Source organism: Canis lupus, chromosome 7, assembly GCF_011100685.1.
Source record: "Canis lupus familiaris isolate Mischka breed German Shepherd chromosome 7, alternate assembly UU_Cfam_GSD_1.0, whole genome shotgun sequence".
Classification (NCBI taxonomy): domain Eukaryota; kingdom Metazoa; phylum Chordata; class Mammalia; order Carnivora; family Canidae; genus Canis; species Canis lupus.
Window position 1 is genome coordinate 43,143,375 of NC_049228.1, and position 13,772 is coordinate 43,157,146.

The 13,772-nt window shown below is 51.4% G+C and overlaps 2 protein-coding genes across 2 annotated transcripts; one reads left to right on the forward strand and one right to left on the reverse strand.

Moving 5' to 3' along the window:
* Positions 1–2,352: 2,352 nt before the first annotated feature.
* On the forward strand, positions 2,353–5,093 carry JTB (jumping translocation breakpoint). Its single transcript, XM_038543279.1, has 5 exons — positions 2,353–2,757; positions 2,860–2,897; positions 3,061–3,143; positions 4,057–4,136; positions 4,542–5,093. Exons 1-5 carry the CDS (start codon positions 2,675–2,677, stop codon positions 4,696–4,698), a joined length of 441 nt encoding a protein of 146 aa, XP_038399207.1. The 5' UTR covers positions 2,353–2,674; the 3' UTR covers positions 4,699–5,093.
* On the reverse strand, positions 4,997–9,343 carry CREB3L4 (cAMP responsive element binding protein 3 like 4). Its single transcript, XM_038543278.1, has 10 exons — positions 8,901–9,343; positions 8,673–8,829; positions 8,339–8,576; positions 8,083–8,204; positions 6,399–6,491; positions 6,153–6,259; positions 5,998–6,066; positions 5,803–5,887; positions 5,521–5,617; positions 4,997–5,403 (listed from the first exon to the last, which is right to left on the reverse strand). The coding sequence occupies exons 2-10, from the start codon at positions 8,814–8,816 to the stop codon at positions 5,210–5,212; spliced, it is 1,149 nt and encodes a 382-aa protein (XP_038399206.1). The 5' UTR covers positions 8,817–8,829; positions 8,901–9,343; the 3' UTR covers positions 4,997–5,209.
* Positions 9,344–13,772: the final 4,429 nt, after the last annotated feature.

The following is a 13,772-nucleotide window of genomic DNA, read 5'->3' on the forward strand; positions in this document are numbered from 1 at the left end:
ACAGAGGTCCCTGGTTTGGGTAACGAAATTTATCATCAGACCTAATTCCCGCCTCTAAGGTGGTTGGGCTGGGTTCCTGTGACACCAGGACCTGTCCCTACACAATGAGAAAAAGAGCAAGGAGGTTCTCTGAACCTGAAGGTCTGGTCATCTTTCCATTATGGGGTTTAGAGGGTCCTATGGGCAGAGCCTTGTCTGGTTTCCAGGACTCTTCTTTTTTCAGAAAGACTCTTTTCTTGGGCCTTCCCAGGGGAGTGACACGCAGACTCAAGGAAATAACAGGACCTTGTACTGTTTAACCTGTGATTTCTTCAAGCATCTCTGATTCCGCCAGTAATCCTTTTAGGTAGCTGGTAAGCATTTTTTCCACTTTCAGACACAGAAGAGGTTTATTTAGTCATTTTTTTTTTAAATATTTAATTTATTTATTTGAAAGAAGGAGAGGGAGCACAAGCGGGAGGTGGGGGGAGGCAGAAGGAGAAGCAGACTTCTGGCTGAGCAGGGAGCGCGATGACCCTGGGATCATGACCTGAGCTGAACACAGACACTTCACTGACTGAGCCACCCAGGCGCCCTAGTCATCAATCTATTGAGCATCTGATATGTGCCATACAACATAGTCAAGTTAATATAATCTTTGAGTGGAACTTACAAGAAGGACAATAAAATTTTAACAAAAACAGCTCCTAAGTACTGAATTACAAAGAGGCAAAACTATTGGCATGCAAAAGAACCAGCACCGGGATCCCTGGGTGGTGCAGCTGTTTAGCACCTGCCTTTGGCCCAGGGCACGATCCTGGAGACCCGGGATCAAGTCCCACATCGGGCTCCCTGCGAGGAGCCTGCTTCTCCCTCTGCCTGTGTCTCTGCCTCTCTCTCTCTCATGAATAAATAAAATCTTAAATTAAAAAAAAAAAAGGAAATTCAGGCATTAAAAAAATCCCCACACCTATTGTGAGGAAGCGAATGGCACAACCCTGGGTCAGCAGCAAAGCTTTCTGTGTTGCTGTTTGTTGGTAAAACACACCCCTGGGAAAAAGCCTGACCATGCTGGGAGAACTTCAGGATAATTGGATAAATGTGTTAAGTACCAAACTTCTATGGGGTAAAGATCATGCCTAGGCTCTGTAGTCAACTGCCCAGCTGGTGTACTTTGCTTAAGGTTATGAGAAAAGACTTGCTATTTTGTGAATCCCAGAAAGAACACTAACTGACATCATCACACCCCAGGGCAGATGTTTTAAGATCCAGTTTCAGTGTAGAGACCTACTCAGTGGCTTGGTACAGCTATTGGAAGTGAGAGCTTACAACTCCCCAGCTTGTCAAGAGACGTGGTCAGGTTTGATAAGATACTAGAAGATTTCGGCAAGACTTTCCGTATGCCTAAAAGCTACTGGAGAACACTCACACCTACTTTCCGGAACATACAACTACTGATACACAGAAACAGTAACTTAACGGAATGAGGGTATAGTCACAAGAAAAGTAAAGATCAGTCTCAACTGCCATCTAATGACCTTTCCACAGTCTGATTGTTCCTGCTTCTGAGGAGCCAGCTCTATGTCTGAAGGGAAGATAGAATTTGTGGGACATCACAGGGCTTACTTATACTCTCATTCCTGGAAGAAAGTGCTGGCGCCCTTAGGGCTGCCCAGGACCCGGGAGGAAGCACAAAACCAGCGCAGGCCCAGGGCCCAACTCTGACTGCAGGGGGCGGCACGTCTACTTGGGCTCCCACTCACTGGGTCACCTTGGAAGTCACTTCTACCCCGAGCTTACTCGCAAGATACCAGAGTCCTCAGCATTACTGAAGACACGCAGACCTAAGTGTGTAATTCAAGAAGCAGGGCAGTAACGGGCGCCGTCGTAGGGGAAGGAAAGGCTCCCGCCAAACCCCGACGCTGCCAGTCGGCGACTCGGCTCTGGAGGCTCCCGGAGGGTGCAGGGCCTTGTCCCGAGCACACCGCATCGGAGTCGGCGGCAGACGCGTCCCAGGCCGCAGGGACCACGCAACCAACCAAACTCCAATGACCTGAAAGGCGACAGCGCGCCCAGGGGCAGCAAGTGCAGCGTCGCCTCCCGCCCGGCCACCGGGGCCACCCTGGCGTTTTCGCAGGCAGCGACGACTGTGCTTCCGTGTCGCTGCTCACGTCGCCCAGAACGGGCCCACGAACGACAGCCCGGGTCGTCCCAGCCTGAGCCAGCCGAGGGAAAACGGACCCGGGGCGGCCTCCAGCGGCTCCGCCCCGCGCGCCTGCGCGGAGCGACGCAGCCTCCTGAACCTTCCCCGCTCCCGGCATCCCCCGAGGCTGCGGCGTCTCTCCGCCCCCACCCCCCCCCGCCCCTCCCGCGGCCCGGCATCCTCCGCAGCCCGGCATCCTCTGCGGGGCAAGATGGCCGCGACAGCGACGGCCCCGGAGGTGACGGGGCAGTAGACCGTACGCGCCGCGGCTTTTCCCGAGGGCTGTGCGGGTCCGAAGACGTGAGCTCACAGCCCTGTCCACAGGTGGCCGTGGGGCCGTCCCAGTAATGCCTGGGCCCTGACAGGCAGTCCCAGCATTTCGCAGCCCTGACCTGGAAGCTCCCGGAGGGCTGCAGTGTACGCGCCCCGACGGAGGCAAGCGGCCAGTCAGGCAGGTCCCTTGGTCCCGACGGGCGCGACCCTGAGCACTCCATGCCTGCGGGCGCGGGGAGGCACAGCCTCCCCCAGCGCAGCCACCTGTGCTGGCTGCTCTGCGCTCTCACCTTACAGCTCTGGTGAGGAGAGGCTGAGCGCCGAGGACGGGAAGGGAGGGGGGAGGGGCGAGTCCCTGTCTTCCGGCCTCTGACTTGTGCCTCCCCTCCCCCCCGCGGCTGCAGCCGAGCGGAGGCTCCTGTGAGGGCAGAGAAGCTGTCAGGTGGGTGATGCTGCGCTGATCCGACACTCCCGGGAGCACAGGTGGGACGGGGGGCGCCGCGGCGAAGGAGGGCGCTCAGCTGTGCTGGGAAGTGGGATGGGCAGCATCTTTGGGAGAAATCTTCTCAATGAGGTCTGGGGCCGGCATTTCTCTCCCTCTCTAGTGAGCACCTCAAATCTGCCTTGCTGGCTGGTGGAAGAGTTTGTGGTGGCAGAGGAATGTGCACCGTGTTCTAGTTTTCGGGCCGTGAGTATTCGTTCTCTCTCCGTCTCAGTGTGCCGCTGCATCGTCCTCCTGTAGCAGCCTCAATGTCCACACCTGAACCTGTTTTTCCTCTGAAAACGTGCCCTTTCCTAAGTGAATGGGAGTATTTGGGTAATAATCATGTTCATTTTTTTAAAAAGATCTCATGGGGGGGGGGCGCCTGAATGGCTCAGTCAGTTGAGCCTCTGACTTGGGGGGTGATTTCTCAAGGTCCTGCCCCTCCCCTCGCTCGTGTGTCCTCACTCTCTCTAGATTAAGAAAGAAATCTTTAAAGATTTTTTAAAAAACCTGTAATTAGGGCAGCCTGGGTGGCTCAGTGGTTTAGCGCCGCCTTCAGCCCAGGGTGTGGATCTGGAGACCCAGGATCGAGTCCCATGTCGGGCTCCTTGCATAGAGCCTGCTTCTCCCTCTGCCTATGCCTGTGGCTCTTTCTCTGTGTCTCTCATGAATGAATAAATAAATAAGATCTTAAAAAAAAACCCAAACCTGTAATTATTCCAGATGGGTTTTTAAAGGTTTTGTTTGAGAAAAAGAGAGCATAAGCCTGGGGGAAGGGCAGAGAAAGAGGGAGAAGCAGACTCCTGATCAGGGAGCAGCCCATTGCCAGGCTGGATCCCAGGATCCCAAGATCATAACCTGAGCCGAAGACAGATGCCCATCCAACTGAGCCACCCAGGTACCCCTAAAATCTTGTTTTTAAGTCAGTTCTACACCAACGTGGGGCTCAAACTCAACCCAGAAATCAAGAGACGCATGCTCCATGGGCTGAACCAGCCAGGCACCCCAGTCATGATAATTTTTAATCCAGTAGGCCCTGGAACCTGTCCCTGCACCTCCTAGACTATTGCTCAAGTGTCCTTTCCTGACATGTGCTTTGATCCCTTTTTCCTGACAGAAAACCACCCCTGAGTGTGGCTCCACGGGGTACGTGGAGAAAATCACATGCAGCTCTTCTAAGAGGAATGAATTCAAAAGGCAAGTGCTGTTTTTCATCTTGTAACCTCCTACATCACCTCTTGTTCTCATGATTTTAGGGAGACTAATAGTCCTACATCTTCCTTTCTGTCTAGGGTAGCATGGCATATTGGAAGAGGGGGGAACCAAAGTATTTAAACCCAAGTCCCAGCTCTACTTCTCAGCACTTCGTCATTGGTTTTATTTTCTCATCACTAGATTTGATTAATACCAGCTCTGTTTACCTCACTAGAAAATAAATTGTAGATATATTTGAGTGGGGTTTGTTTAGGGTAAACATGTTAGAAGGCTGACTGTGGCTTCCTCTGTTCTCAGGTATATCTTGGTTAGGCTTCACTAGAAGGGAGATTGGAGGGAGTGGTGGTCCAGCCTTCCCTGGGAATAACTGTCTCTTCCTGCTCTTAGCTGTCGTTCAGCTCTGATGGAACAACACTTATTCTGGAAATTTGAAGGGGCTGTCGTGGGTGTGGCCTTGGTCTTCGCTTGCCTTGTCATCGTTCGTCAGCGACAGCTGGACAGAAAAGCTCTGGAAAAGGTCCGGAAGCAAATCGAGTCCATATAGCTACCTCCCACTCTTCAATGGGGTCTAAGAGATTATATCTCAGAAACAGACAGAATGAATGGATTTGTGCCCCTCCTTCTTAGGAACCTGTGGTGGTACCACCTTCTCTATCTCTTGTTTAGATCATTAATGAGCAAAATATAAATAGTTTTTTTCTCTATTATAATTTGGTTTAAAAAAATAATAATAATTTGGTTTGGGACAGGAAGTCCTGGCGGCAGAAATGAGATAGCAACCTTCAACCCCAGTTTACCAACTACCTATCTTCTTCTTCTACTTATTTAAAACTTTCAAGATGTAATTCCAGGAAAAAAGTTTATTCCTCAGCCCAAACTTCTGTTTTCCCTCAACCCTAACCACCCCCAAAAATAAAATTGCAGATGTATAACAAAGTATCTGCAATGACTGGTTATATAGCCTGGGCCTTGAGTACAGACCCTAAGGGTGTCCTGAAATGATTCAGACCCCTGGGGGAACCTGGACTCCTTACTGTGGTTGGGATGTGTCCAGCTCACATCTCATCTGCATGCAGGACAGTCCTGATGTGCCCACCAGGGCCCGTCTTCCCTCCCATCTTCTCAAGCAGGGTCCTTGTTGAGCCATTTACATCCTTCGTCCTAGGTGGCCCCTCCAATCTGGACTCTACCACCGTGGTCTCCAAATTTTCTATCATGTCCTTATGAGTCAGGATATTTCTAGAAATTACTGGAAAGTGAAAGAAAAATGGCAGTAGTAGAGTGCTTCCTTGGTGGGGGAATCCTAGACAGGACCTCCCTTCCACATCTTGACCACCCTGGGAAAGTAGCCCTGCCTCTGCTTTACCTCCATGAGGCTGGTAATCCTCAGAACCAGCTTCCCGGAGACCCTGTAAGGGGCTGACACTGGGCAGGACGATGAGAGCCAGAGAAAAAAGAAGGATCTGGAGAAAGCAAAAGGACACTTGAGCTGTGGAGACACTAATGGAAGGAACCTAAGGGCAGAACGAACAAAGGGCAGTTGGAATCATCAGGGATGGGAAGGTGAGTATGGTTGGGACTGGGGGTGTCAGGATGGAAGTGTGGCAGAAGATGGTGGAAGTAGGGGGAGACAGGAAGTAGACAGTACCAGAACACAGGTGCTGGTCTGAGCAGCTTTGTTGGACGTTTGGGCAATGAGCGTCTGCAGCTGGCGGAGCTGAGTTACCAGGGAGCTAGAGAAGGATGAATAAAGAGTAAGCTCCCCTGGGGGCTGGAGCACAGGAATGGTGCCCCCATGTGCCACATACCCTTTTCCAGGGGTGCACACTATGCTTTCACTTACATGTTGTGCCTCTCCAGCTCCTGGACTTTCTTCTGTAGTTCCTGGTTCTGTGCAGAACAGGCAGCCACCCTAGGGAGTGTGGACAGGTAGGACCGTTTGCAGTCAGGTGGTCCCTGACCTTGCCTTCCTTGGTAAGGAGGGAGGCCCAGACATACCTGCTCTCTAGCCCGTCGATGTACTCCTTCTTCCGACGCCGACTGTCCTGAGCTGACTGCTTGTTCCGGATCTTCCTCCTGATCTTCTTAAGGACCCTCTCCTCTGCCTGAGGGCCCAAAGTGTGTCAGTCCTGGGCCCTTAACCTCCCTCAACTACCCCTTAACCTTGTAATACTGGCTCTTTCAGAGGCCACAATGAGACAGGTTGGGGTTGGGACTGGGAGGCCCTTTGGGGAAGCATGTTACCTTGGTGAGGGGCAGGTGAGTGGGCAGGGAAACCCCTTCCTGTCCCAGCAGACGCTTCTCCTCCTCTGTAAGGAACACGGTTTGACAAGGCAGCTGGTAGAGTAGAGAGCAGGGAAGGTAGATGAGAGGTGGAGAGGGTCTTCCCTTTTCTGGCATCCAAGGCCACACACCCCTGTATGCCTTTTGGAGAATTTCCCGTTTGCACTTAGGAGTAAATAACCATGAAGTGAGCGGAGGGAAGGGACCTTAATTCAGACGGGCTCTGGACCAAGCCCAGGGGACCTTCTGGAGCTGTGAAAGGAGACCTTACATCCTCTGCCCCCAGACTCAGGAATTTGGCACCCTGAGCAAACTAAGGAGGGCTTGTTCTGGTCTGCACCTCCCCAGAGCTTAAGGGTATTTGAAGACAGGGAGGAACACACTAAGGTGGGGTTTGCTTAATCTCACAATAAGCAAATGATTCACATTTGGCCATTAACTTCCACTTGGCAGTGTGTTATTCCATCAGGTCAACCTCAGGGAGCTCCCTGGGGGCAGTGGCCCACTTGCCCTCAGGGTCTCGGCTCCACTTTTGAGACTGAAGCTCTGTCTTGTCTCCAAGAACTCCCATGGCCAGCAAACTTAACATCTTCTAGGAACATAGTATGTGGAGCAAGTAGACGACATCTGGGGAACCTGAGCCTGCCCACTGAGTAACCTGGCCTTCTGATACTTTTTTTTTTTTTTTTTTTTAATATTTTTAATTTATTTATTCAGAGAGAGAGGCAGAGACACAGGCAGAGGGAGAAGCAAGCTCCATGCAGGGAGCCCGACGTGTGACTTGATCCCGGGTCTCCAGGATCACACCCCGGGCTGCAGGCAGTGCTAAACCGCTGCGCTACCGGGGCTGCCCTGATACTCCTTTTTGAAATACTTATGCTTCACTTTCGCTTAAGAGGAATTTGTTTTTGCTTTTGACTCCTGATGGTCTTTGGCTTTTAACCAAACCATTTCTTGACTTCTTGCCTTTTCTTGATGATCCCTTCTTGCTCTCCTGAAGCCACAAATTCCCCAGTGTTTTGATGGAAAGCCTAGAAATATCAGACTTTTTAGGGTCCCTTGATTCTGAGTTGCTTGGCTTCCACTCTGGTCTCAGCTTCAAGCACAGCCTGGCCGAGAGCTGAGAATCTGTTCCCTGTTTCACACACAAGCAGTTCTTCCCAGTGACTCTTGGTTGACAGTGACCTGAGCAAGACCCCTGCTCACTCCCACTGCAGGAACCAATGTGGTGCACAGTTCCAGTGGAAATGATGGCACTTGCTTCTCCTATACCTTGTTTCTCGTAGCCGGCTGGATTCCCAGGCAGCCTGTTCATGTCCTAACCCAAAGCTGAAACAATGGCTGGCTGTGGCTGAGCAAACTGCACACAAGGTCTGGGCTTTCTTCCAGGCCCTATCCCCAGATTCCGTGACCTAACTTTCTCCTTAACTGAGTCGTCACCACCACACCCCCAAGGGCTTCTGTCTCCCTTGTCCTTTCCTGCTCTTAAAGTTGCTCATGCCACTTTGATGTTCAGGCCCGTTGACATGAAAAATTGGAGCAAAGAGTTTAGCATCAGTTTCTCCCTCTCTCAAGCCCTTTCCCACCTGTGTGGGTACATATCTTTGTACCTGGGAGTACTGGATCCAGCTGACTGAAGACTCACCAGGGTGGCAGGAGGCACTGGGTTCACACTGCCTGCTCTGGGCAGGGTGTGAGTGTGAGCATCAAGGGGCAGCTCGCAGACCATGCAAGCCTCAGGCACTGGAAGTGGTGGGTTCCACTGATCTGAGGGAGACACAGGTGACCAGGAGAAAGGAGATGAAGGGCCTCGGAGAGGCACAGGTTGGGGAAACCCCTTAGCCCAAGGACTAGGGCTGGACCTGAAAGGCCAGTGTCTCCTTCCCACAAAGAACACTGACCTAGGTGGACAGAGATGAGCCGCCCAGGTGGCCCTTCCATCCTCTGCAAAACCCCTGCCTCAAAGACAACCTCACAGACAGCAGGGGAACTGGGTGCCTTGGGGGCACGAGGACCATCAGGATGGCCAGGGTCCTCCGAGATTCCACTGTCACTGCCAGGAGATGCTTGTGAGCAGTACACTTCATTGGGGTCGATGAAAAGCTTCAGAAAATCTTCGGGCTCACTCTCTTGAAGGCCCTACAGAAGGAGAGAGTTGTGGAGTGCCACCTGACCCCAGACCCAGATTCGCCGCGGCCCTGGACAGCCCAGCCCCACCTGCGCTGTCACACTCACATTGCCTGGCAGCCCCTGCTCAGGGGTCCCGGGAGCCTCTGCATGGGGGCAGGGGGGCCCCAGCTCCAGGAAGGCCCCTGCCGAGAAGACCTCTTCTGGGGGCTCCAGCCACTGGTCCAGCAGGCCTGGGGCTCGGAAGTCCATTCTGCGGGCAGAGCTGCAGGAAGGTGAGGGCGGCCTGCCTACCGAGCGGCTGATTCCCCCTCCTTCCCTTCACCCTTTCCTCACCTGCCACCGGGGGTCTCGTCTCGGGCCTTCTCTCCGCTTCAGACTTGGGGGCCGACTGCCGCCCCGGCCCTGCCTTGCCCTGCCCTCCCCACCCCTCTGCAGCCCGCCGGCAGCCTTTCTTCCCTCCAGGATCTCGCATCCTGGACCTGCCCAGCCAAGCCCCGCCCCCGGCCTGACCCCTGGACCGCGAAGTGGGGGGTTGGGAGCCTGGACGTCCGCCAACCGGACTTCAGGAAAGCACGGGCCGCCCCGCCCTTTGCGTCCGTTTCTCCTAGCGACAGCAAATCTTCCTGAGGGGTTGGGCTCTTCGGGAAAGGACGGCGATGACTGTGGCCGCAGCGTACGAAGCGCCGGCCGTCACTGGTGTCAAAAGCAGCTCACAGGCTGGAAAACAAAACCGGAAAACCGCGCGACCGGATCGCTGGAGACTCGCGCAAGCATCTCCTCCCCCACCCCAGGAGCTCTTTCCACTCGAGCTTGATTGGACGCAAGAGGTTTAAGGGGCAGCGCGTGGAGCCAATAGGAGTGCCGTGTCGGGGCAGGCTGCGCGCTGACTGGTCGGGCAGCCGCCGGGGAGGATCCGCGAGCCCGAGGGCAGGTGCTGGGAGCGGATACAACCTCCGCCAGGCTGACTGACCTGTCGGCCCGACTGGAGCTCCCAGGACTCTGCTAACTGGCAGGAGCCAGGGGCTGGGAGCCCAGAGGATAACGGCCGCCGAGGTTGGTGCAGGAATTCGTCCTACTGTTTGCATGTCATGTCCTACATCTGTCGAGCTCGACAGTGGCGTCCCCTATTTAACACCACGCGACCCTGGGGCAAGGAGCGTTTCCCCAGCCTGACCGGTGAGGACACAGAGCCGGGACACCGACGGGCCAGGAACTCACTTGAGATGCAGTCGTGCAGCTGCTCTCAGGGAAAAAGGCAGGAAAGTCTGGGGTGTGGATCCAGAATTCAAATTGGTATTCTCGTAAAATGCGCACGTGCTGAGAATAAAGACAGGAACAGGACTTAGTATTTATTGAGTGACCATTAGTATGCTCACATTACTCACACAGTTTCCATAGGAAGTCATAGCTGGAAGACAGAAATGACTTTTTCAAGGTTATTCCGTAAGTAGAGCTAGGGTTTGGAGGCCTGAGCTCACATTGTTTGCACTCTGCTATCTTGCTGGGGTTTTCTCAGATTTCCTGCTCATCTTCCTGCATTCCTGCCCAAGGACTGAGGAGACAAGGTAGGCTTCCTGGATTGATGCAGAGTTCTAAGGAAAGCTGGAGCTGTCCTTGCGGAGATCTTTCCTAGAGCAACACAGGCCTCAAGGGGCTTCCTACAGGTTGCGTTGGCAGAGATGATTATGTGGAAAATAGAATCTGCTTACATTAATTAGAACTGAATGGCATCACTTTTTTAAATTTTTATTTATTTATGAGAGACAAGGAGAGAGAGAGAGAGCGCAGAGACATAGGCAGAAAGAGGCAGGCTCCATGGAGGAGCCCGACGTGGGACTCAATCCTGGGACTCCAGGATCATGCCCTGGGCCAAAGGCAGGTGCTCAACCGCTGAGCCACCCAGGTGTCCTGGCATCATCATCTTCTAGTACGACTTCTCTTTCGTCTGCTTTATCAAATTCCTGAGAAGGAGAATGACTTGCTTAAGATCACACATCAAATTAAAGTAGATGGGTGCATGGCTGGTTCAGTTAGTGGAACATGCGGCTTTTGATCTCAGGGTTGTGAATTCAAGCTCCACGTTGGGCATTGACCTTATTTAAAAATAAAAATTAAGGGATGCCTGGTGGCTCAGCAATTGAGCTTTGCTTTTGGCTCAGGGCGTGATCTTGGAGTTCAGGGATCAAGTCCCACATACGGCTATCTCTGTCTCTCATGAATAAATAAAATCTTCTATAATTTTTTTTCTTTTTTAAATTTTTTTTTTTTTTTTTTTTATGATAGTCACAGAGAGAGGCGCAGAGACACAGGCAGAGGGAGAAGCAGGCTCCATGCACCGGGAGCCCGACGTGGGATTCGATCCCGGGCCTCCAGGATCGCGCCCTGGGCCAAAGGCAGGCGCCAAACCGCTGCGCCACCCAGGGATCCCATAATTTTTTTTTTTTTTAAAGGAACACATAGGGGCAGCCCGGGTGGCTCAGCGGTTTAGCGCCACCTTCAGTCCAGGGCGTGATACTGGAGACCCAGGATCAATACCCACGTCAGGCTCCCTGCATGGAGCCTGCTTCTCCCTCTGCCTGTTGTCTCTGCCTCTCTCTCTCTCTCTCTCTGTGTATTCTCATGAATAAATAAATAAAATCTTTTAAAAAAAATAACACATAAAAATTAATATTAAAAAAACCAAATTGAGGTACCTGGGTGGCTCAGTCAGTTAAATGACTTTTGAATTTCAGCTTAGGGGATCCCTGGGTGGCTCAGTGACTTAGTGCCGCCTTCAGCCCAGGGCATGATCCTGGGGACTGGGAATCGAGTCCCGTGTCGGGCTCCCTGCATGATGCCTGCTTCTCCCTCTGCCTGTGTCTCTGCCTCTCTGTGTCTCTCATAAATAAATAAATAAAATCTTTAAAAAAAATGAATTTCAGCTCAGGCATGTTCTCCAGGTTCTAGGATCCACCCCGAGTTGGGGTCTGTAATTAATGGGAGACTACTTCAGGATTCTCCCTCTCCCTCTGACCCTCCCTCTGTTTTTTTTTTTTTTTCTCTCTCAAATAAATAAAACCTTTAAAAACAAAAACAACCAAATTAAGGTACAGCTGAGACAAGTACCCAGGTGTCCTGTCCTGTCTCCCAGTCCATGATTCCTTGTTAATGCTACTAGTTTTCAATAATCTTAAGGAGCACCTGGGTGACTCTTGGTTTCCACTTGGGTCATGATCTTCAGGTCTTGGGATCAATCCCTATATCAGGCTCTGTGCTCAGCATGGAGTCTGCTTGAGATTCTCTCTCCCTTTCCTTCTGCCCCTCCCAGTCATGCTGTCTATCTCTCTAAAATAAATAAATAAATAAATAAATCTTTTAAAAATAATAATCTTAAAAGCATAATTTGCCATAAACCATAGCGTGCATAATATTCTCAAATAATTTGGAGTTTTCTCCTTAAAAATTTATTTATTTATTTATTTGAGAGAGAGAAAGCACAAGCAGTGGGGAGGGGCAGAGGGATAGGGAGAAGCAGACTCCTTGCTGAGCAGGAAGCCCAATGATGTGGGGCTGGGGCTGGATCTCTGGGAGCAGATGCTCAACCAAGTGAGGCATCCCCAGAGGTTCCTCTTTTTTTTTTTATTTATTTTTAATTTTTGATAGTCACACACACAGAGAGAGAGAGAGGCAGAGACACAGGCTCCATGCACCGGGAGCCCGACGTGGGATTCGATCCTGGGTCTCCAGGATCGCGCCCTGGGCCAAAAGCAGGCGCCAAACCGCTGCACCACCCAGGGATCCCCCCAGAGGTTCCTCTTAACACTAATTTTTATGTTTAAGAGCTTGAGGGACACCTGGGTGGCTCAGTGGTTGAGCGGCTGCCTTTGGCTCACGTGATTTTGGAGTTCCATGATTGAGTCCCACATTGGGCTCCCTGCATGGAGCCTGCTTCTCTTTCTGCCTGTCTCTGCCTCTCTCTGTGTCTCTCACGAATAAACAAATAGAATTGTAAAAAAAAAAAAAAAAAAAAAAGCTTGGAACAGCGATGAATTCTTTTTTCGGCAATAATAATTATTAAATGATGGTACAGTTCTTTCCCATTTCACTTACAACCTAATCTTAAGAGTCCTATCTGATTACTTTCTCCTGGACTCTCCCTCAAGAAGTGCTCCCATTCTCACTTAAGGAAGTTGCTGGCCTCTGTTCCCAGAGCCTTAGAGCCATCACTCTGCCTCTTCTTGAGACAAGGTCTTTCTGCCTTTGCAAAGACTAGGCTGAGCCCCCTTCTTAATTTCTTCTTTTATATCCTGCGCTCCCATGCGGTTAGAAGAGGATTCTGATAGCACAGGGAATGTGGGTCAAAAGATCCAGCCTGGGGATCCCTGGGTGGCTCAGCGGTTTAGCACCTGCTTTTGGTCCGGGCGCGATCCTGGAGTCCTGGGATAGGGTCCCACGTCGGTCTCCCGGCATGGAGCCTGCTTCTCCCTCCTCCGTGTCTCTGCCTCTCTCTCTCTCTCTATGTCTATCATAAATAAATAAATAAATAAATAAATAAATAAATAAATAAATCTATCTTTAAAAACAAACAAACAAACAAACAAAAGATCCAGCCTAAGGAAACAATGAGGATCCTGAGTAGAAAATGATGAAGTTTTGGAATATAGGTGAGGCCCGTAGCCGATGAACAAGAAAGAATTCTTGAGACGTCTTTGGTGCAAAATGGTGGTTTTATTAAACCCCAGGGATGGGACCCGCGGGCAGGAAGAGCTGCTGCCCCAGGCCTGTGAGGGGTGGCTGATTATATACCTCGGAGTTGGGAGGGGTTTGGCGATAGCTTACTCTCTAAGGAATTTTGGAAGCAAGGTTTCCAGGACCTTGAGGGGGCTAGCTGTGGTTGGGAAAAGGTCACTTATTACTGTCTAATAAACTGAGTCATGAGACCCTTCAGATGGATATCGGTGGGCCATGTGCTTGGGGGATGACTGCCAATCTGGATCTTGGGGGGGTTTAGAGACAAAGGAAATTTCTTTTTTTTTTTTTAATTTTTATTTATTTATGATAGTCACAGAGAGAGAGAGAGAGAGGCAGAGACACAGGCAGAGGGAGAAGCAGGCTCCATGCACTGGGAGCCGGTCTCCAGGATCGCGCCCTGGGCCAAAGACAGGCGCTAAACTGCTGCGCCACCCAGGGATCCCGGAAATTTCTAAAGGAATTTTTATATGTTAA

Bases quoted from the DNA above. Each gene is read 5' to 3' on its own strand.
- CREB3L4 (XM_038543278.1), bottom strand. From the start codon at position 8,816: ATGGACTTCCGAGCCCCAGGCCTGCTGGACCAGTGGCTGGAGCCCCCA. The intron at 8,577-8,672 runs GTGAGTGTGACA...CTCCTTCTGTAG, and splicing joins AGCAGGGGCTGCCAGGCAAT to GGCCTTCAAGAGAGTGAGCC. The intron at 8,205-8,338 runs GTCAGTGTTCTT...TGTCTCCCTCAG, and splicing joins GCTCATCTCTGTCCACCTAG to ATCAGTGGAACCCACCACTT.
- JTB (XM_038543279.1), top strand. From the start codon at position 2,675: ATGCCTGCGGGCGCGGGGAGGCACAGCCTCCCCCAGCGCAGCCACCTG. The intron at 2,758-2,859 runs GTGAGGAGAGGC...CCGCGGCTGCAG, and splicing joins GCTCTCACCTTACAGCTCTG to CCGAGCGGAGGCTCCTGTGA. The intron at 2,898-3,060 runs GTGGGTGATGCT...CTCCCTCTCTAG, and splicing joins GAGGGCAGAGAAGCTGTCAG to TGAGCACCTCAAATCTGCCT.